The sequence below is a fragment of the Salvelinus namaycush genome, chromosome 9 (assembly GCF_016432855.1).
Source record: "Salvelinus namaycush isolate Seneca chromosome 9, SaNama_1.0, whole genome shotgun sequence".
Classification (NCBI taxonomy): domain Eukaryota; kingdom Metazoa; phylum Chordata; class Actinopteri; order Salmoniformes; family Salmonidae; genus Salvelinus; species Salvelinus namaycush.
The window spans coordinates 101,800-124,659 of NC_052315.1; the positions used below are offsets into that span (position 1 = coordinate 101,800).

A 22,860-nucleotide genomic window follows, 5' to 3' on the forward strand; every position below is an offset into this window, starting at 1 on the left:
ACTAGGAAACCAAACCACCTCGGACCAGACTAGGAAACCAAACACACCTCGGACCAGACTAGGAAACCAAACCACCTCGGACCAGACTAGGAAACGAAACCACCTCGGACCAGACTAGGAAACCAAACACACCTCGTACCAGACTAGGAAACCAAACCACCTCGGACCAGACTTGGAAACCAAACACACCTCGGACCAGACTAGGAAACCAAACACACCTCGGACCAGACTAGGAAACCAAACACACCTCGGACCAGACTAGGAAACCAAACACACCTCGGACCAGACTAGGAAACCAAACACACCTCGGACCAGACTAGGAAACCAAACACACCTCGGACCAGACTAGGAAACCAAACACACCTCGGACCAGACTAGGAAACCAAACACACCTCGGACCAAACACACCTCGGACCAGACTAGGAAACCAAACCACCTCGGACCAGACTAGGAAACCAAACACACCTCGGACCAGACTAGGAAACCAAACCACCTCGGACCAGACTAGGAAACCAAACCACCTCGGACCAGACTAGGAAACCAAACCACCTCGGACCAGACTAGGAAACCAAACCACCTCGGACCAGACTAGGAAACCAAACCACCTCGGACCAGACTAGGAAACGAAACCACCTCGGACCAGACTAGGAAACCAAACACACCTCGGACCAGACTAGGAAACCAAACCACCTCGGACCAGATTAGGACACCAAACCACCTCGGACCAGACTAGGAAACCAAACACACCTCGTACCAGACTAGGAAACCAAACCACCTCGGACCAGACTAGGAAACCAAACACACCTCGGACCAGACTAGGAAACCAAACACACCTCGGACCAGACTAGGAAACCAAACCACCTCGGACCAGACTAGGACACCAAACCACCTCGGACCAGACTAGGAAACCAAACCACCTCGGACCAGACTAGGAAACCAAACCACCTCGGACCAGACTAGGAAACCAAACCACCTCGGACCAGACTAGGAAACCAAACACACCTCGGACCAGACTAGGAAACCAAACACACCTCGGACTAGACTAGGAAACCAAACCACCTCGGACCAGACTAGGAAACCAAACCACCTCACACCAGACTAGGAAACCAAACACACCTCGGACCAGACTAGGAAACCAAACACACCTCGGACCAGACTAGGAAACCAAACACACCTCGGACCAGACTAGGAAACCAAACACACCTCGGACCAGACTAGGAAACCAAACACACCTCGGACCAGACTAGGAAACCAAACACACCTCAGACCAGACTAGGAAACCAAACCACCTCGGACCAGACTAGGAAACCAAACCACCTCGGACCAGACTAGGAAACCAAACACACCTCGGACCAGACTAGGACACCAAACCACCTCGGACCAGACTAGGACACCAAACCACCTCGGACCAGACTAGGAAACCAAACCACCTCGGACCAGACTAGGAAACCAAACCACCTCGGGCCAGACTAGGAAACCAAACACACCTCGGACCAGACTAGGAAACCAAACACACCTCGGACTAGACTAGGAAACCAAACCACCTCGGACCAGACTAGGAAACCAAACCACCTCGGACCAGACTAGGAAACCAAACCACCTCAGACCAGACTAGGAAACCAAACACACCTCGGACCAGACTAGGAAACCAACCCACCTCGGACCAGACTAGGAAACCAAACCACCTCGAACCAGACTAGGAAACCAAACCACATCACTGGCTCACTACTAGAGGTCTTCACGGGTATCAAAAAAGTTGGACCCGTTCTGAAAATGACTTGGGGCTTTCCCACCCGGACCTGATACGCATAAAAAAAAATTTTTTTTTTAAATAGAGACCCATTCCCGAATGGACCCGAGGACAATTTAACCCGTTCCGTATAGACTTGGTCTAATCCAGACCCGGTCTGATCCGATTGTGTACTTTATTAGCCAGAGATTCTAATGCTGGAGAGGAGGGAGAGAGAGGCTTAAGTGACCAAGCCGACTTACGCTATAGTAGACTAGTAGCTGTCATCGCTAGGTTATTTATCATCAAATATGATTACGTAGTACCTATCTTGACTGGAGAATATGTGCTTTCTCATCCTGCAGTTACACACAACAACAACTCCATTCAGAATATAAAGAAGCAGACTACCTGTTGGCTGTTGGTCATTGTAGCCTATCCTTCTCCTTGAACTTTTAATTCCATCTTCCATTGATTAGATATCTCCTAACTGTTGCCCCATACTGAGGCTCTATGACTGTAACCTGGTGCCCCTTTGATGATTTATGATTGGCCAACAACAACAACAACAAGCCACACACGCCACGCTCCACTCTCGTGAAAAGCAAGAGCAGCAGAATAATTCTAACATTTCTCTCTCTCTCTACTACAACAGTCACGTTAGGATCTGTACCGGTCCTTCCGGACAAGTCAGTTAAAATTACACATACCCCGAATCCTGTGACAATCCTTTCCGATCTGACCCAGACCTGTGACATTATTTAGAATTCTGGATCCGGACCTGCTTGGGTTTCGGTTATTCAGGTACAGATGGATCCGTGAAGACCTCTACTCAGTACCTGTTCTGTTGTTCCCTAGGTGATGAGTTGGAGTACCTGATTGGCTCAGTACCTGTTCTGTTGTTCCCTAGGTGATGAGTTGGAGTACCTGATTGGCTCAGTACCTGTTCTGTTGTTCCCTAGGTGATGAGTTGGAGTACCTGATTGGCTCAGTACCTGTTCTGTTGTTCCCTAGGTGATGAGTTGGAGTACCTGATTGGCTCAGTACCTGTTCTGTTGTTCCCTAGGTGATGAGTTGGAGTACCTGATTGGCTCAGTACCTGTTCTGTTGTTCCCTAGGTGATGAGTTGGAGTACCTGATTGGCTCACTACCTGTTCTGTTGTTCCCTAGGTGATGAGTTGGAGTACCTGATTGGCTCAGTACCTGTTCTGTTGTTCCCTAGGTGATGAGTTGGAGTACCTGATTGGCTCACTACCTGTTCTGTTGTTCCCTAGGTGATGAGTTGGAGTACCTGATTGGCTCAGTACCTGTTCTGTTGTTCCCTAGGTGATGAGTTGGAGTACCTGATTGGCTCAGTACCTGTTCTGTTGTTCCCTAGGTGATGAGTTGGAGTACCTGATTGGCTCACTACCTGTTCTGTTCCCTAGGTGATGAGTTGGAGTACCTGATTGGCTCACTACCTGTTCTGTTCCCTAGGTGATGAGTTGGAGTACCTGATTGGCTCACTACCTGTTCTGTTCCCTAGGTGATGAGTTGGAGTACCTGATTGGCTCACTACCTGTTCTGTTCCCTAGGTGATGAGTTGGAGTACCTGATTGGCTCACTACCTGTTCTGTTCCCTAGGTGATGAGTTGGAGTACCTGATTGGCTCACTACCTGTTCTGTTCCCTAGGTGATGAGTTGGAGTACCTGATTGGCTCACTACCTGTTCTGTTCCCTAGGTGATGAGTTGGAGTACCTGATTGGCTCACTACCTGTTCTGTTCCCTAGGTGATGAGTTGGAGTACCTGATTGGCTCACTACCTGTTCTGTTCCCTAGGTGATGAGTTGGAGTACCTGATTGGCTCACTACCTGTTCTGTTCCCTAGGTGATGAGTTGGAGTACCTGCGGCCCAACATCTACCGTAACGTAGCTCGTCAGCTGAACATCACCGTTGCGTCTGAGAGCGTGGTGTCTGATGCCTTCCTGGCTGTGGCTGCAGAGATCTTCTCCACCGGTAGGTCAATAACTATTCACTACCACACCAGTACGACTATCCCTCTCTGACAACAAGTTTGGGGCAAACAAACAATCGGCGATTTTATATGACCTGTCTTGACTCGGATGTGATTTTATATGACCTGTCTTGACTCGGATGTGATTTTTTATGACCTGTCTTGACTCGGATGTGATTTTATATGACCTGTCTTGACTCGGATGTGATTTTATATGACCTGTCTTGACTCGGATGTGATTTTATATGACCTGTCTTGACTCGGATGTGATTTTATATGACCTGTCTTGACTCGGATGTGATTTTATATGACCTGTCTTGACTCGGATGTGATTTTATATGACCTGTCTTGACTCGGATGTGATTTTATATGACCTGTCTTGACTCGGATGTGATTTTATATGACCTGTCTTGACTCGGATGTGATTTTATATGACCTGTCTTGACTCGGATGTGATTTTATATGACCTGTCTTGACTCGGATGTGATTTTATATGACCTGTCTTGACTCGGATGTGATTTTATATGACCTGTCTTGACTCGGATGTGATTTTATATGACCTGTCTTGACTCGGATGTGATTTTATATGACCTGTCTTGACTCGGATGTGATTTTATATGACCTGTCTTGACTCGGATGTGATTTTATATGACCTGTCTTGACTCGGATGTGATTTTTTTCAGCAGCATGTTTCCATCTACTATCTACAATATGGTGGATTCATAACCAGGCCAGCTCAACTTGATTTGGCTTGGCTCGGTTCGGCGTAGTACTGTGACATATATTTTAACGTATGGACGACACTACTCTGATTTATAATGTATCTGGGTTGTAACATGATGCCAGTAGCAATGTCGGTACAGATTTCTTGTATTGTGGCAAATATTTGCACGAATATTCATGGGAAAGAGAAGTAGGGAAGCACAGAGGATGTTGGGGGCCTTTTAGAAATGGAGGAACTAGTGGATTCATTATCAATCAAACACAATGAAGATATTTCAACATCGGGTGTACTATCGCCTGACTCACTTCAAGGAAGACCAGGTCTCAGTGTGATGTGTTATATTTATTTTATACCACTCTTTAAAATGATTTACTGACAGGGGCTAAAGCATAGTTCTGTGGGAGAAGGGAGGAATAGACCACTTCTGATATGTCTGTACACATTCAGTCTTTTTCTGTCTTTAGGTTTAGATTTAAAGCTCATAAAGCTTCAGGGGATTTTACAACAGAAACACACTCTGAGCAACCTGGAGCCTGTAGAGGACAGATTGAGACTCAGCCATGAGCCTGTAGTGTGCAGATTGAGACTCAGCCATGAGCCTGTAGTGGGCAGATTGAGACTCAGCCATGAGCCTGTAGTGGGCAGATTGAGACTCAGCCATGAGCCTGTAGTGGGCAGATTGAGACTCAGCCATGAGCCTGTAGAGGCGAGATTGAGACTCAACCCTGAGTCTGTAGAGAAGAGATTGAGACTCAGCCATGAGCCTGTAGAGGAGAGATTGAGACTCAGCCATGAGCCTGTAGAGGACAGATTGAGACTCAGCCATGAGCCTGTAGAGAAGAGATTGAGACTCAGCCATGAGCCTGTAGAGGAGAGATTGAGACTCAGCCATGAGCCTGTAGAGGACAGATTGAGACTCAGCCATGAGCCTGTAGAGGACAGATTGAGACTCAGCCATGAGCCTGTAGAGGAGAGATTGAGACTCAGCCATGAGCCTGTAGAGGAGAGATTGAGACTCAGCCATGAGCCTGTAGAGGAGAGATTGAGACTCAGCCATGAGCCTGTAGAGGAGAGATTGAGACTCAGCCATGAGCCTGTAGAGGACAGATTGAGACTCAGCCATGAGCCTGTAGAGAAGAGATTGAGACTCAGCCATGAGCCTGTAGAGGAGAGATTGAGACTCAGCCATGAGCCTGTAGAGGAGAGATTGAGACTCAGCCATGAGCCTGTAGAGGAGAGATTGAGACTCAGCCATGAGCCTGTAGAGGACAGATTGAGACTCAGCCATGAGCCTGTAGAGGACAGATTGAGACTCAGCCATGAGCCTGTAGAGGAGAGATTGAGACTCAGCCATGCGCCTGTAGAGGAGAGATTGAGACTCAGCCATGAGCCTGTAGAGGAGAGATTGAGACTCAGCCATGAGCCTGTAGAGGAGAGATTGAGACTCAGCCATGAGCCTGTAGAGGAGAGATTGAGACTCAGCCATGAGCCTGTAGAGGAGAGATTGAGACTCAGCCATGAGCCTGTAGAGGAGAGATTGAGACTCAGCCATGAGCCTGTAGAGGAGAGATTGAGACTCAGCCATGAGCCTGTAGAGGACAGATTGAGACTCAGCCATGAGCCTGTAGAGGACAGATTGAGACTCAGCCATGAGCCTGTAGTGTGCAGATTGAGACTCAGCCATGAGCCTGTAGTGGGCAGATTGAGACTCAGCCATGAGCCTGTAGTGGGCAGATTGAGACTCAGCCATGAGCCTGTAGTGGGCAGATTGAGACTCAGCCATGAGCCTGTAGAGGCGAGATTGAGACTCAACCCTGAGTCTGTAGAGAAGAGATTGAGACTCAGCCATGAGCCTGTAGAGGAGAGATTGAGACTCAGCCATGAGCCTGTAGAGGACAGATTGAGACTCAGCCATGAGCCTGTAGAGAAGAGATTGAGACTCAGCCATGAGCCTGTAGAGGAGAGATTGAGACTCAGCCATGAGCCTGTAGAGGACAGATTGAGACTCAGCCATGAGCCTGTAGAGGACAGATTGAGACTCAGCCATGAGCCTGTAGAGGAGAGATTGAGACTCAGCCATGAGCCTGTAGAGGAGAGATTGAGACTCAGCCATGAGCCTGTAGAGGAGAGATTGAGACTCAGCCATGAGCCTGTAGAGGAGAGATTGAGACTCAGCCATGAGCCTGTAGAGGACAGATTGAGACTCAGCCATGAGCCTGTAGAGAAGAGATTGAGACTCAGCCATGAGCCTGTAGAGGAGAGATTGAGACTCAGCCATGAGCCTGTAGAGGAGAGATTGAGACTCAGCCATGAGCCTGTAGAGGAGAGATTGAGACTCAGCCATGAGCCTGTAGAGGACAGATTGAGACTCAGCCATGAGCCTGTAGAGGACAGATTGAGACTCAGCCATGAGCCTGTAGAGGAGAGATTGAGACTCAGCCATGCGCCTGTAGAGGAGAGATTGAGACTCAGCCATGAGCCTGTAGAGGAGAGATTGAGACTCAGCCATGAGCCTGTAGAGGAGAGATTGAGACTCAGCCATGAGCCTGTAGAGGAGAGATTGAGACTCAGCCATGAGCCTGTAGAGGAGAGATTGAGACTCAGCCATGAGCCTGTAGAGGAGAGATTGAGACTCAGCCATGAGCCTGTAGAGGAGAGATTGAGACTCAGCCATGAGCCTGTAGAGGACAGATTGAGACTCAGCCATGAGCCTGTAGAGGACAGATTGAGACTCAGCCATGAGCCTGTAGAGGACAGATTGAGACTCAGCCATGAGCCTGTAGAGAAGAGATTGAGACTCAGCCATGAGCCTGTAGAGGAGAGATTGAGACTCAGCCATGAGCCTGTAGAGGACAGATTGAGACTCAGCCATGAGCCTGTAGAGAAGAGATTGAGACTCAGCCATGAGCCTGTAGAGGAGAGATTGAGACTCAGCCATGAGCCTGTAGAGGAGAGATTGAGACTCAGCCATGAGCCTGTAGAGGAGAGATTGAGACTCAGCCATGAGCCTGTAGAGGAGAGATTGAGACTCAGCCATGAGCCTGTAGAGGAGAGATTGAGACTCAGCCATGAGCCTGTAGAGGACAGATTGAGACTCAGCCATGAGCCTGTAGAGAAGAGATTGAGACTCAGCCATGAGCCTGTAGAGGACAGATTGAGACTCAGCCATGAGCCTGTAGAGAAGAGATTGAGACTCAGCCATGAGCCTGTAGAGGAGAGATTGAGACTCAGCCATGAGCCTGTAGAGGACAGATTGAGACTCAGCCATGAGCCTGTAGAGAAGAGATTGAGACTCAGCCATGAGCCTGTAGAGGAGAGATTGAGACTCAGCCATGAGCCTGTAGAGGAGAGATTGAGACTCAGCCATGAGCCTTTAGAGGAGAGATTGAGACTCAGCCATGAGCCTGTAGAGGAGAGATTGAGACTCAGCCATGAGCCTGTAGAGGAGAGATTGAGACTCAGCCATGAGCCTGTAGAGGACAGATTGAGACTCAGCCATGAGCCTGTAGAGAAGAGATTGAGACTCAGCCATGAGCCTGTAGAGGACAGATTGAGACTCAGCCATGAGCCTGTAGAGGAGAGATTGAGACTCAGCCATGAGCCTGTAGAGAAGAGATTGAGACTCAGCCATGAGCCTGTACAGGACAGATTGAGACTCAGCCATGAGCCTGTAGAGGAGAGATTGAGACTTAGCCATGAGCCTGTAGAGGACAGATTGAGACTCAGCCATGAACCTGTAGAGGAGATATTGAGACTCAGCCATGAGCCTGTAGAGGAGAGATTGAGACTCAGCCATGAGCCTGTAGAGGAGAGATTGAGACTCAGCCATGAGCCTGTAGAGGACAGATTGAGACTCAGCCATGAGCCTGTAGAGGAGAGATTGAGACTTAGCCATGAGCCTGTAGAGGAGAGATTGAGAATTCAGCCATGAGCCTGTAGAGGAGAGATTTAGACTCAGCCATGAGCCTGTAGAGGAGAGATTGAGACTCAGCCATGAGCCTGTAGAGGACAGATTGAGACTCAGCCATGAGCCTGTAGAGGAGAGATTGAGACTCAGCCATGAGCCTGTAGAGAAGAGATTGAGACTCAGCCATGAGCCTGTAGAGGAGAGATTGAGACTCAGCCATGAGCCTGTAGAGGACAGATTGAGACTCAGGCATGAGCCTGTAGAGAAGAGATTGAGGCTCAGCCATGAGCCTGTAGAGGACAGATTGAGACTCAGGCATGAGCCTGTAGAGGAGAGATTGAGACTCAGCCATGAGCCTGTAGAGGAGAGATTGAGACTCAGCCATGAGCCTGTAGAGGAGAGATTGAGACTCAGCCATGAGCCTGTAGAGGAGAGATTGAGACTCAGCCATGAGCCTGTAGAGGAGAGATTGAGACTCAGCCATGAGCCTGTAGAGGAGAGATTGAGACTCAGCCATGAGCCTGTAGAGGACAGATTGAGACTCAGCCATGAGCCTGTAGAGAAGAGATTGAGACTCAGCCATGAGCCTGTAGAGGACAGATTAAGACTCAGCCATGAGCCTGTAGAGGAGAGATTGAGACTCAGCCATGAGCCTGTAGAGGAGAGATTGAGACTCAGCCATGAGCCTGTAGAGGAGAGATTGAGACTCAGCCATGAGCCTGTAGAGGAGAGATTGAGACTTAGCCATGAGCCTGTAGAGGAGAGATTGAGACTCAGCCATGAGCCTGTAGAGGAGAGATTGAGACTCAGCCATGAGCCTGTAGAGGAGAGATTGAGACTCAGCCATGAGCCTGTAGAGGAGAGATTGAGACTCAGCCATGAGCCTGTAGAGGAGAGATTGAGACTTAGCCATGAGCCTGTAGAGGAGAGATTGAGACTCAGCCATGAGCCTGTAGAGGAGAGATTGAGACTCAGCCATGAGCCTGTAGAGGAGAGATTGAGACTCAGCCTTGAGCCTGTAGAGGAGAGATTGAGACTCAGCCATGAGCCTGTAGAGGACAGATTGAGACTCAGCCATGAGCCTGTAGAGGAGAGATTGAGACTCAGCCATGAGCCTGTAGAGGAGAGATTGAGACTCAGCCATGAGCCTGTAGAAGCCTGTACACTCATTCGTCAAGGACTGGAGACTGAAAAAATGTATTCTTGCTGCTGCTCTGGGCTTCATATTCATAAAATTAGGAGTCCTGATCTAGAGTCAGTTTTGCCTCTTCACACTTGGTAGATTTGTCGCGAAAATACCTTCTGTTACAAATATACTGCAAACTGGTCACGTCTCGACCGACACACGTTGACAGTTGCCCCCCTCTAAACAGGGACAGTGTAAACACAATTGTATCGCTGAGCCAACAATCTTACAGTAAAAATTGCAATAGCAGAGAAATGTTTTTTAAACAGCTGAAATATAGGCTTTTTCTTTATCTTTGAGACTTGTTTTCAGTTGCAATTAGCTTTTTTTTTAAATGTAACCTTTATTTTAACCAGGCAAGTCAGTTAAGAACAAATTCTTATTTACCATGACGGCTTACCCCGGATGATGCTGGGCCAATTGTGCACTGCCATATGGAACTCCCAATACACAACCGGTTGTGATACAGCTTGGAATCAAACCAGGGTCTGTAGTGATGAGTCTACCGCTGAGATGCAGTGCCTTAGACCACTGCGCCACTCGGGAGCCTTTTAACTTATATAGTCCTGATGACTTCCATGATATATTGATCAAATGAAGTCTGGTTTGTTCTAAGGTAACTTTAATATACTACTGTAAGTTTAATAGGTCCTATCTAGCTATGGTTCAGCTAACGGTCAACATTCAGCTAACAGCCAGCACGTTGATATGAGAAGGATAAAGACATTATTTTGTTTAGCTTGCTAGCTGACATTAACTAGCTGTGCAGCCTAGCTAAATTATAATATGAATGACAGCGTATGATAATGTTACTGTAGTTTTATATTCGTATGGGAGGGGGTAAACGTTCATTATTGATATGCTAACGTTACTTGATCATGAAGCATGTTGTTAGCTAGCTGACTAGCAGGAGTTCGCTAGCTGTGTATTGTCAGCTAATTTAATATGTACGACTAGAAAATAAAACCCTTTAATTTTCTGCACATGCTTGTGAATTGTTGCATTATTCAATAGTGTAATATGTTTTAGAAGATAAGTTGCTCGGATTGTTAAATAGTTGGTGCTAACTGGCTCGTGACTACTGTGATATTTATGGTCACTTTGAGCTACGGAACCAGAGTGTGGCGTTGTGGAACCAGAATGTGGCGTTGCGGAACCAGAATGCGGCGTTGCGGAACCAGAATGTGGCGTTGCGGACCTAGAATGTGGCTTTGCGGAACCAGAATGTGGCCTTGTGGAACCAGAATGTGGCCTTGTGGAACCAGAACGTGGCCTTGTGGAACCAGAACGTGGCCTTGTGGAACCAGAATGTGGCGTTGTGGAACCAGAATGTGGCGTTGAGGAACCAGAACGTGGCCTTGTGGAACCAGAACGTGGCGTTGTGGAACCAGAATGTGGCGTTGTGGAACCAGAACGTGGCCTTGTGGAACCAGAACGTGGCCTTGTGGAACCAGAACGTGGCCTTGTGGAACCAGAACGTGGCCTTGTGGAACCAGAACGTGGCCTTGTGGAACCAGAACGTGGCGTTGTGGAACCAGAACGTGGCGTTGCGGAACCAGAACGTGGCGTTGCGGAACCAGAACGTGGCGTTGCGGAACCAGAATGTGCCGTTGCGATCAGCACTCCTATCCTCTGAGATGCTTGATACGGTCCCTGGTCGGGCGGGTCTCCTCCTGTCAGACTCGCAATGGAACTGGTCGAGGGAACAATTCTGGAACCAATATTTCAGTTAGAATATGACAATCAGAAGCCTGGAAGCTGTGAATTCTAGAATGTAGATTATTTCCTGTTGCTGCTCTGCTCTCCCTTCAGAACAGAACTGGTAGAGGGCTGAACTCAAGGATGGCCCATATTGGGTTAGAAAATGCACATGCCAAAGGTAATTACAAATGACAGACTGTTCTGTTAGGCCCCAGCTAGCCCAGGGAGTTTACTCCACAATTTAATCAGCCTTTTCCAGAGTAATTACCTACAATCTCCACCCTGCTACAGTAACAGTAACTCTGCAACAAAAGGCAATTAAAGGGATAATTTGACATTTGGGCAATTAAGCACCCCCCCCCCCCCCCCCCCCCCTACTTACCAAGAGTTCGAGAACTCACGGCTACCATTTCTATGTATCTGTGTGAAGTTTAAAGGACGTTGATGCTAGTTTCTGGAGCCATTGCTAACTAACTAGCTAACTAACTAACTAACTAACTAACTAACTAACAAACTGAAAGTCTACCAGAGCAGCTAGCATGTTAGAATAAAAAGGGCTTAAAAAGGATAAGTATAAAAAAGGTGCATAGTTGCCAAAATGTCAAAATATCCCTTTAAGGAGTGGCAACTCAATGGCAAACATGAGTCGTTTGTTCCAAATTGCCCCTTATTCCCTTTATAGTGAACTATGAGGAGTGAGGAGCCTTTATAGTGCACTATGAGGAGTGAGGAGCCTTTATAGTGCACTATGAGGAGTGAGGAGCCTTTATAGTGAACTATGAGGAGTGAGGAGCCTTTATAGTGAACTATGAGGAGTGAGGAGCCTTTATAGTGCACTATGAGGAGTGAGGAGGCTTTTGGAATGCAATCCAGGCCATGATCTTAACTGAATTTACTGTCTGAAATGGCTAAAGTATTCTACTGAGAACCATGACTGTGGTTTCAAGCAGACAGACGTACAGTAAGTAGCTACAACAGGATGGTTAAATGAGATCATATCTGTGTACTGGGCATCCTGTTAGTAGCAAGAAAAGCTGCAGGGCCTTTCTTAGGGATTTCTGCTGTTGTCACTCTGCTGTTGACCTAGTCCTGTTGTCACTCTGTTGTTGACCTAGTCCTGTTGTTACTCTGCTGTTGACCTAGTCCTGTTGTCACTCTGCTGTTGACCTAGTCCTGTTGTCACTCTGTTGTTGACCTAGTCCTGTTGTCACTCTGCTGTTGACCTAGTCCTGTTGTCACTCTGTTGTTGACCTAGTCCTGTTGTCACTCTGCTGTTGCCCTAGTCCTGTTGTTGACCTAGTCCTGTTGTCACTCTGTTGTTGACCTAGTCCTGTTGTTACTCTGTTGTTGACCTAGTCCTGTTGTCACTCTGCTGTTGATCTAGTCCTGTTGTTGACCTAGTCCTGTTGTTACTCTGCTGTTGACCTAGTCCTGTTGTTACTCTGTTGTTGACCTAGTCCTGTTGTCACTCTGTTGTTTACCTAGTCCTGTTGTTACTCTGTTGTTGACCTAGTCCTGTTGTCACTCTGTTGTTGACCTAGTCCTGTTGTCACTCTGTTGTTTACCTAGTCCTGTTGTTACTCTGTTGTTGACCTAGTCCTGTTGTTACTCTGCTGTTGACCTAGTCCTGTTGTCACTCTGCTGTTGATCTAGTCCTGTTGTCACTCTGCTGTTGACCTAGTCCTGTTGTCACTCTGCTGTTGTCACTCTGCTGTTGATCTAGTCCTGTTGTTACTCTGCTGTTGACCTAGTCCTGTTGTTACTCTGCTGTTGACCTAGTCCTGTTGTCACTCTGCTGTTGTCACTCTGCTGTTGACCTAGTCCTGTTGTCACTCTGTTGTTGACCTAGTCCTGTTGTTACTCTGTTGTTGACCTAGTCCTGTTGTTACTCTGCTGTTGATCTAGTCCTGTTGTTACTCTGTTGTTGACCTAGTCCTGTTGTTACTCTGCTGTTGACCTAGTCCTGTTGTTACTCTGCTGTTGACCTAGTCCTGTTGTCACTCTGCTGTTGTCACTCTGCTGTTGACCTAGTCCTGTTGTTACTCTGATGTTGACCTAGTCCTGTTGTTACTCTGCTGTTGACCTAGTCCTGTTGTTACTCTGCTGTTGACCTAGTCCTGTTGTCACTCTGCTGTTGATCTAGTCCTGTTGTTACTCTGCTGTTGACCTAGTCCTGTTGTCACTCTGCTGTTGATCTAGTCCTGTTGTTACTCTGCTGTTGACCTAGTCCTGTTGTCACTCTGCTGTTGATCTAGTCCTGTTGTTACTCTGCTGTTGACCTAGTCCTGTTGTCACTCTGCTGTTGATCTAGTCCTGTTGTTACTCTGCTGTTGACCTAGTCCTGTTGTCACTCTGCTGTTGACCTAGTCCTGTTGTCACTCTGCTGTTGTCACTCTGCTGTTGACCTAGTCCTGTTGTTACTCTGATGTTGACCTAGTCCTGTTGTTACTCTGCTGTTGACCTAGTCCTGTTGTTACTCTGCTGTTGACCTAGTCCTGTTGTCACTCTGCTGTTGATCTAGTCCTGTTGTTACTCTGCTGTTGACCTAGTCCTGTTGTCACTCTGCCGTTGATCTAGTCCTGTTGTTACTCTGCTGTTGACCTAGTCCTGTTGTTACTCTGCTGTTGACCTAGTCCTGTTGTTGACCTAGTCCTGTTGTTACTCTGTTGTTGACCTAGTCCTGTTGTTACTCTGTTGTTGACCTAGTCCTGTTGTTACTCTGCTGTTGACCTAGTCCTGTTGTCATTCTGCTGTTGACCTAGTCCTGTTGTTACTCTGCTGTTGACCTAGTCCTGTTGTCATTCTGCTGTTGACCTAGTCCTGTTGTTGCCCTAGTCCTGTTGTCACTCTGCTGTTGACCTAGTCCTGTTGTCATTCTGCTGTTGACCTAGTCCTGCTGTTGACCTAGTCCTGTTGTCACTCTGCTGTTGACCTAGTCCTGTTGTCACTCTGCTGTTGACCTAGTCCTGTTGTCACTCTGCTGTTGACCTAGTCCTGTTTTTACTCTGCTGTTGACCTAGTCCTGTTGTTGACCTAGTCCTGTTGTCACTCTGCTGTTGACCTAGTCCTGTTGTTGACCTAGTCCTGATGTTACTCTGCTGTTGACCTAGTCCTGTTGTCACTCTGCTGTTGACCTAGTCCTGTTGTCACTCTGCTGTTGACCTAGTCCTGTTGTTACTCTGCTGTTGACCTAGTCCTGTTGTTGACCTAGTCCTGTTGTCACTCTGCTGTTGACCTAGTTGAGTTGACCTAGTCCTGTTGTCACTCACAGTAGACTAGTCTTTACTAAAACCACAGGGTCCAAAATAGAATGTATGGCTGTCACAAATGGCATCGTATTCCCTATACAATGCAGTACTTTTGACCAGAGCCCCCGAAGGGAAATAGAGGTCTATTTGGGCTGTATCACAGCTCGAGTCCGGCTACATACAGAACTTTCTCTCCTCTACGTTAGTAATGGAGAGAAAGAGAGTTATTTGACCAGGTGTAAGACAGGAGAAGTCTCACACTGATAGACAGGGGGTCTTTGTTGTGATGTTTCTTTTGTTTTGAGATAAACATAGTTACAATCTATCACAAGAGACTATAGTATCTATGGTATCTATAGCTATACTAATTATAGTCGTGTTGACATGGCCCCATTCTGTCAGGGAATGACTGTTGAATCCATGACGTTGGACTTAAACCTTATATTACACACAGAGTCCATTACATTGTCAGTTGATTATATTACATTTTCAGATCAAAATCCCTAGAACTATTTGTTTGGATGAGAAATCATTTTATGTTACTTAGAACTGAAAATTTGCTTATTTGGACAAAGGAATTAGATTGTGCGAGGAACTATTCAGTCCTCATAGCCAGAACACCTTACCATAAATGGTAGTGTACTAGATAAAATCCTTACTGAAAACAAATGCTTCAAGTTTGATAAATGTCTGAGCTAGTAAGGAATAATGTAACCCTTTTAGAGATGGCCTGGCTGTTTCTGGTGTATTGGTGGGGTCTTGTTCACGGGCAGTTAGGCATGTCTGCTGAATGTCTGGCTGCTGCTTCTAGTTGCATAACTCCTCTCTCTCTCTCTCTCTCTCTCTCTCTCTCTCTCTCTCTCTCTCTCTCTCTCTCTCTCTCTCTCTCTCTCTCTCTCTCTCTCTCTCTCTCTCTCTCTCAATTCAATTCAATTCAATTCAAGGGGCTTTATTGGCATGGGAAACATGTGTTAACATTGCCAAAGCAAGTGAGGTAGATATTATACAAAAGTGAAATAAACAATACAAATTAACAGTAAACATTACACATACAGAAGTTTCAAAACAATAAAGACATTACAAATGTCATATTATATATATACAGTGTTGTAACAATGTACGAATGGTTAAAGCACACAAGTTAAAATAAATAAGCATAAATCTCTCTCTCTCTCTCTCTCTCTCTCTCTCTCTCTCTCTCTCTCTCTCTCTCTCTCTCTCTCTCTCTTACCTCTCTCTCTCTCTCTCTTACCTCTCGCTCTGTCTTTCTCTCTCTCTCTCTCTCTCTCTCTCTCTCTCTCTCTGTCTCTCTCTCTCTGTCTCTCTTACCTCTCGCTCTGTCTTTCTCTCTCTCTCTCTCTCTCCCCCCTCTCTCTCTCTGTCTCTCTTACCTCTCGCTCTGTGTCTTTCTCTCTCTCTCTCCCCCCTCTCTCTCTCTGTCTCTCTTACCTCCCGCTCTGTCTTTCTCTCTCTCTCTCCCCCCCCCCCCCTCTCTCTGTCTCTCTTACCTCTCGCTCTGTCTCTCCCTCTCTCTCTACCTCCTCTCTTTCTCCTTTTCTCTCTCTCTCCCCCCTTCACTGAAGGAGTTCCTGGCAGAGATGCAGTCAGCTCCTCAAACACACTCCGGTCTCTCAGACAGACAGGGAGCTCAAACAGACAGGCAGACAGGGAGGGAGCTCAGACAGACAGGGAGCTCAAACAGACAGGGAGGGAACTCAGACAGGCAGGCAGACAGACAGGAAGCTCAGACAGACAGGGAGCTCAGAAAGACAGGGAGCTCAAACAGACAGACAGACAGACAGACAGACAGACAGACAGACAGACAGACAGACAGACAGACAGACAGACAGACAGACAGACAGACAGACAGGGAGCTCAGACAGACAGACAGACAGGGAGCTCAGACAGACAGACAGACAGGGAGCTCAGACAGACAGACAGACAGACAGGGAGCTCAGACAGACAGACAGACAGACAGACAGACAGACAGACAGGGAGCTCAGACAGACAGACAGACAGACAGACAGACAGGGAGCTCAGACAGACAGACAGACAGGGAGCTCAGACAGACAGACAGACAGGGAGCTCAGACAGACAGACAGACAGGGAGCTCAGACAGACAGACAGACAGGGAGCTCAGACAGACAGGGAGCTCAGACAGATAGGCAGACAGGCAGACAGGCAGGCAGGGGGCTCAGAGAGAAAGACAGACAGGGAGCAGGGAGCTCAGATAGACAGGCAGACGAACAGGCAGACAGGGAGCTCAAACAGACAGACAGACAGGGAGCTCAGACAGACAGACAGACAGACAGACAGGCAGGCAGGCAGGGAGGGAGCTCAGACAGACAGACAGACAGACAGACAGACAGACAGACAGACAGACAGACAGGGAGCTCAGACAGACAGACAGGGAGCTCAGACAGACAGACAGACAGACAGACAGGGAGCTCAGACAGACAGACAGACAGACAGACAGACAGACAGACAGACAGACAGACAGACAGACAGGCAGGCAGGCAGACAGACAGGGAGCTCAGACAGACAGACAGGGAGCTCAGACAGACAGACAGGGAGCTCAGACAGACAGACAGGGAGCTCAGAAATGCACTGCTTAGTGGTAATGCTCTGTCATGCATCCGTCAGGCAGCATGATGATGTTTAACCCAAGCCATTATCTCACGTCATTGCTATAGAGTCTCAGTATTATGCATTAATAATTTTACATTATCCGTTGTGTAAATAAGCTTAAAGGAAATGGTCAATAAATAGGTGTACATTTTTGTACGATTATTTAAATGTGTTGGAAGCGCTATAACTTTATAAACATGTCTGAAGACTTGACTGTCTGAAGAGACAGTGTCTGCACTGTTAGTCGTACTGGGTGTTTATGTGTCTGCTGTAGAAGGTTCTAGTGTCTGAGTCTCTGTCTGCATCTCTCCTCAGGTATAACGTGGGGGAAGGTGGTGTCCCTGTATACGGTAGCCGGTGCCCTGGCGGTGGACTGCGTGAGGCACGGTCACCCTGCCATGGTCCACACCATCGTAGACTGCATGGGGGAGTTTGTCCTCAAGAGCCTGGTCTCCTGGTTGAAGAAGAGAGGAGGATGGGTAAGAGGAACACTAGTCCTCACCACCATAGAAATATAATCTATAGAACGTTAGAGGTCCCATTTTGTTTATAGATTAGGTTTCTATACTCACATATAGACATCGCATTGCTGGAATGAAAAGCCCATCAGTCGACTGCAGTCAGACACCCTCAGTGTGGCTGACTTGGTAGTGGATGTGTTTCTATGGTTTCACCGTCGTGGTGGTTTATGTCTCTGCAGCAGGGAAGGCGGTGTTGACTGATGATATAGCTCAGACCGCACTGCCTTGTGGGAATGTTTACCTTTCATATAATGTGGGTCTACAGCAGGCCCTGTCTGTAGTACTGTATGGATACTAGTCAGAACCCTGTCAGTAGTACTGTATGGATACTAGTCAGAACCCTGTCAGTAGTACTGTCTGGATACTAGTCAGAACCCTGTCAGTAGTACTGTATGGATACTAGTCAGAACCCTGTCAGTAGTACTGTATGGATACTAGTCAGAACCCTGTCAGTAGTACTGTGGATACTAGTCAGAACCCTGTCAGTAGTACTGTATGGATACTAGTCAGAACCCTGTCAGTAGTACTGTCTGGATACTAGTCAGAACCCTGTCAGTAGTACTGTATGGATACTAGTCAGAACCCTGTCAGTAGTACTGTATGGATACTAGTCAGAACCCTGTCAGTAGTACTGTATGGATACTAGTCAGAACCCTGTCAGTAGTACTGTCTGGATACTAGTCAGAACCCTGTCAGTAGTACTGTCTGGATACTAGTCAGAACCCTGTCAGTAGTACTGTCTGGATACTAGTCAGAACCCTGTCAGTAGTACTGCATGGATACTAGTCAGAACCCTGTCAGTAGTACTGTATGGATACTAGTCAGAACCCTGTCAGTAGTACTGTATGGATACTAGTCAGAACCCTGTCAGTAGTACTGTATGGATACTAGTCAGAACCCTGTCAGTTGTACTGTATGGATACTAGTCAGAACCCTGTCAGTAGTACTGTATGGATACTAGTCAGAACCCTGTCAGTAGTACTGTATGGATACTAGTCAGAACCCTGTCAGTAGTACTGTATGGATACTAGTCAGAACCCTGTCAGTAGTACTGTCTGGATACAATTCAGAACCCTGTCTGTAGTACTGTATGGATACTAGTCAGAACCCTGTCAGTAGTACTGTCTGGATACTAGTCAGAACCCTGTCAGTAGTACTGTATGGATACTAGTCAGAACCCTGTCTGTAGTACTGTATGGATACTAGTCAGAACCCTGTCAGTAGTACTGTATGGATACTAGTCAGAACCCTGTCAGTAGTACTGTCTGGATACTAGTCAGAACCCTGTCCGTAGTACTGTATGGATACTAGTCAGAACCCTGTCAGTAGTACTGTATGGATACTAGTCAGAACCCTGTCAGTAGTACTGTCTGGATACTAGTCAGAACCCTGTCAGTAGTACTGTCTGGATACTAGTCAGAACCCTGTCAGTAGTACTGCATGGATACTAGTCAGAACCCTGTCAGTAGTACTGTATGGATACTAGTCAGAACCCTGTCAGTAGTACTGTATGGATACTAGTCAGAACCCTGTCAGTAGTACTGTATGGATACTAGTCAGAACCCTGTCTGTAGTACTGTATGGATACTAGTCAGAACCCTGTCTGTAGTACTGTATGGATACTAGTCAGAACCCTAAACCTGTCAGTAGTACTGTATGGATACTAGTCAGAACCCTGTCAGTAGTACTGTCTGGATACTAGTCAGAACCCTGTCAGTTGTACTGTATGGATACTAGTCAGAACCCTGTCAGTAGTACTGTCTGGATACTAGTCAGAACCCTGTCAGTAGTACTGTATGGATACTAGTCAGAACCCTGTCAGTAGTACTGTATGGATACTAGTCAGAACCCTGTCAGTAGTACTGCATGGATACTTGTCAGAACCCTGTCTGTAGTACTGTATGGATACTAGTCAGAACCCTGTCTGTAGTACTGTATGGATACTAGTCAGAACCCTGTCAGTAGTACTGTATGGATACTAGTCAGAACCCTGTCAGTAGTACTGTATGGATACTAGTCAGAACCCTGTCAGTAGTACTGTATGGATACTAGTCAGAACCCTGTCAGTAGTACTGTATGGATACTAGTCAGAACCCTGTCAGTAGTACTGTATGGATACTAGTCAGAACCCTGTCAGTAGTACTGTATGGATACTAGTCAGAACCCTGTCTGTAGTACTGTATGGATACTAGTCAGAACCCTGCAGTAGTACTGTATGGATACTAGTCAGAACCCTGTCAGTAGTACTGTATGGATACTAGTCAGAACCCTGTCAGTAGTACTGTCTGGATACTAGTCAGAACCCTGTCTGTAGTACTGTATGGATACTAGTCAGAACCCTGCAGTAGTACTGTATGGATACTAGTCAGAACCCTGTCTGTAGTACTGTATGGATACTAGTCAGAACCCTGTCAGTAGTACTGTATGGATACTAGTCAGAACCCTGTCAGTAGTACTGTCTGGATACTAGTCAGAACCCTGTCTGTAGTACTGTATGGATACTAGTCAGAACCCTGTCTGTAGTACTGTATGGATACTAGTCAGAACCCTGCAGTAGTACTGTATGGATACTAGTCAGAACCCTGTCAGTAGTACTGTATGGATACTAGTCAGAACCCTGTCTGTAGTACTGTATGGATACTAGTCAGAACCCTGTCTGTAGTACTGTATGGATACTAGTCAGAACCCTGTCAGTAGTACTGTATGGATACTAGTCAGAACCCTGTCAGTAGTACTGTCTGGATACTAGTCAGAACCCTAAACCTGTCAGTAGTACTGTATGGATACTAGTCAGAACCCTGTCAGTAGTACTGTATGGATACTAGTCAGAACCCTGTCAGTAGTACTGCATGGATACTAGTCAGAACCCTGTCAGTAGTACTGTATGGATACTAGTCAGAACCCTGTCAGTAGTACTGTATGGATACTAGTCAGAACCCTGTCAGTAGTACTGTATGGATACTAGTCAGAACCCTGTCAGTAGTACTGTCTGGATACTAGTCAGAACCCTAAACCTGTCAGTAGTACTGTATGGATACTAGTCAGAACCCTGTCTGTAGTACTGTATGGATACTAGTCAGAACCCTGTCAGTAGTACTGTATGGATACTAGTCAGAACCCTGTCAGTAGTACTGTATGGATACTAGTCAGAACCCTGTCAGTAGTACTGCATGGATACTTGTCAGAACCCTGTCTGTAGTACTGTATGGATACTAGTCAGAACCCTGTCAGTAGTACTGTATGGATACTAGTCAGAACCCTGTCTGTAGTACTGTATGGATACTAGTCAGAACCCTATCAGTAGTACTGCATGGATACTTGTCAGAACCCTGTCTGTAGTACTGTATGGATACTAGTCAGAACCCTGTCTGTAGTACTGTATGGATACTAGTCAGAACCCTGTCAGTAGTACTGTATGGATACTAGTCAGAACCCTGTCAGTAGTACTGTATGGATACTAGTCAGAACCCTGTCAGTAGTACTGTATGGATACTAGTCAGAACCCTGTCAGTAGTACTGTCTGGATACTAGTCAGAACCCTGTCAGTAGTACTGTATGGATACTAGTCAGAACCCTGTCAGTAGTACTGCATGGATACTAGTCAGAACCCTGTCTGTAGTACTGCATGGATACTAGTCAGAACCCTGTCAGTAGTACTGTATGGATACTAGTCAGAACCCTAAACCTGTCAGTAGTACTGTATGGATACTAGTCAGAACCCTGTCAGTAGTACTGTATGGATACTAGTCAGAACCCTAAACCTGTCAGTAGTACTGTATGGATACTAGTCAGAACCCTGTCAGTAGTACTGTATGGATACTAGTCAGAACCCTGTCAGTAGTACTGTATGGATACTAGTCAGAACCCTGTCTGTAGTACTGTATGGATACTAGTCAGAACCCTGTCAGTAGTACTGTATGGATACTAGTCAGAACCCTGTCAGTAGTACTGTATGGATACTAGTCAGAACCCTGTCAGTAGTACTGTATGGATACTAGTCAGAACCCTGTCAGTAGTACTGTATGGATACTAGTCAGAACCCTGTCAGTAGTACTGTATGGATACTAGTCAGAACCCTGTCAGTAGTACTGTATGGATACTAGTCAGAACCCTGTCAGTAGTACTGTATGGATACTAGTCAGAACCCTGTCAGTAGTACTGTCTGGATACTAGTCAGAACCCTGTCAGTAGTACTGTATGGATACTAGTCAGAACCCTGTCAGTAGTACTGTCTGGATACTAGTCAGAACCCTGTCTGTAGTACTGTATGGATACTAGTCAGAACCCTGTCTGTAGTACTGTATGGATACTAGTCAGAACCCTGCAGTAGTACTGTATGGATACTAGTCAGAACCCTGTCTGTAGTACTGTATGGATACTAGTCAGAACCCTGTCAGTAGTACTGTATGGATACTAGTCAGAACCCTGTCAGTAGTACTGTATGGATACTAGTCAGAACCCTGTCAGTAGTACTGCATGGATACTTGTCAGAACATATAGTATGTATAAGGACAAGAACAAGTTAGGAAACAGAAAGAGAAGTTGCATTGCTCAACTTTGACCTCTTATGTAACAGGCCTGTGGTTCAGTGATTGACTAAGTCTGTGGTTCGTTTAGAATAGTTGATAATAGACAGACGTGTGTAAAACTCATGATTGATCTCCTAGATGACAGACTCGGCACTAAGACGAGAACAGTGGACAGTAAGAAAGCCTGTGTCTGCAATCTTAGTGAAAAAAAGGGTTCCAAAATTGGTTCTTCGGCTGTCCCCATAGTAGAACCCTTTAGCGTTTTCAGGTAGAACCATTTTTGGAAAGGGTTCTACATGGAACTCAAAAAGGGTTCTACCTGGAACTCAAAAAGGGTTCTACATGGATCTCAAAAAGGGTTCTACATGGAACTCAAAAAGGGTTCTACCTGGAACTCAAAAAGGGTTCTTCGAAGGGTTATCCTATGGGGACAGCCGAAGAACCCTTTTAGATTCTAGATAGCACCTTCTTTTTTTCCCCGAAGAGTGTGCAGAGTGTCTGTACAGATACATTGTGCATTGACTATGACAGCTGTATGCGTTTCCCTATGTTGTACCCACCTATCAGGTCTGTCCTGAACGTGTCCTGAAGTGTCCTGAACGTGTCCACTGAGAGAATAGCTAAATAAAACAGAGGCAAACAAGAGCCTGAACACAACACAATCATGACTGTGCAAAAACAAAACTCCTTGC

The 22,860-nt window shown here is 46.6% G+C and overlaps 1 protein-coding gene across 1 annotated transcript in view; it reads left to right on the plus strand.

The window, feature by feature from the left end:
• The window catches only part of LOC120053331 (bcl-2-related ovarian killer protein homolog A-like), a 48,360-nt gene that overhangs the window by 19,703 nt on the left and 5,797 nt on the right, over nt 1-22,860 (plus strand). Inside the window, exons 2-3 of the mRNA XM_039000457.1 lie at nt 3,598-3,726; nt 17,434-17,597. Of these exons, the coding sequence (XP_038856385.1) occupies nt 3,598-3,726; nt 17,434-17,597 (293 nt within the window). The remainder of the gene's footprint in view (nt 1-3,597; nt 3,727-17,433; nt 17,598-22,860) is intronic.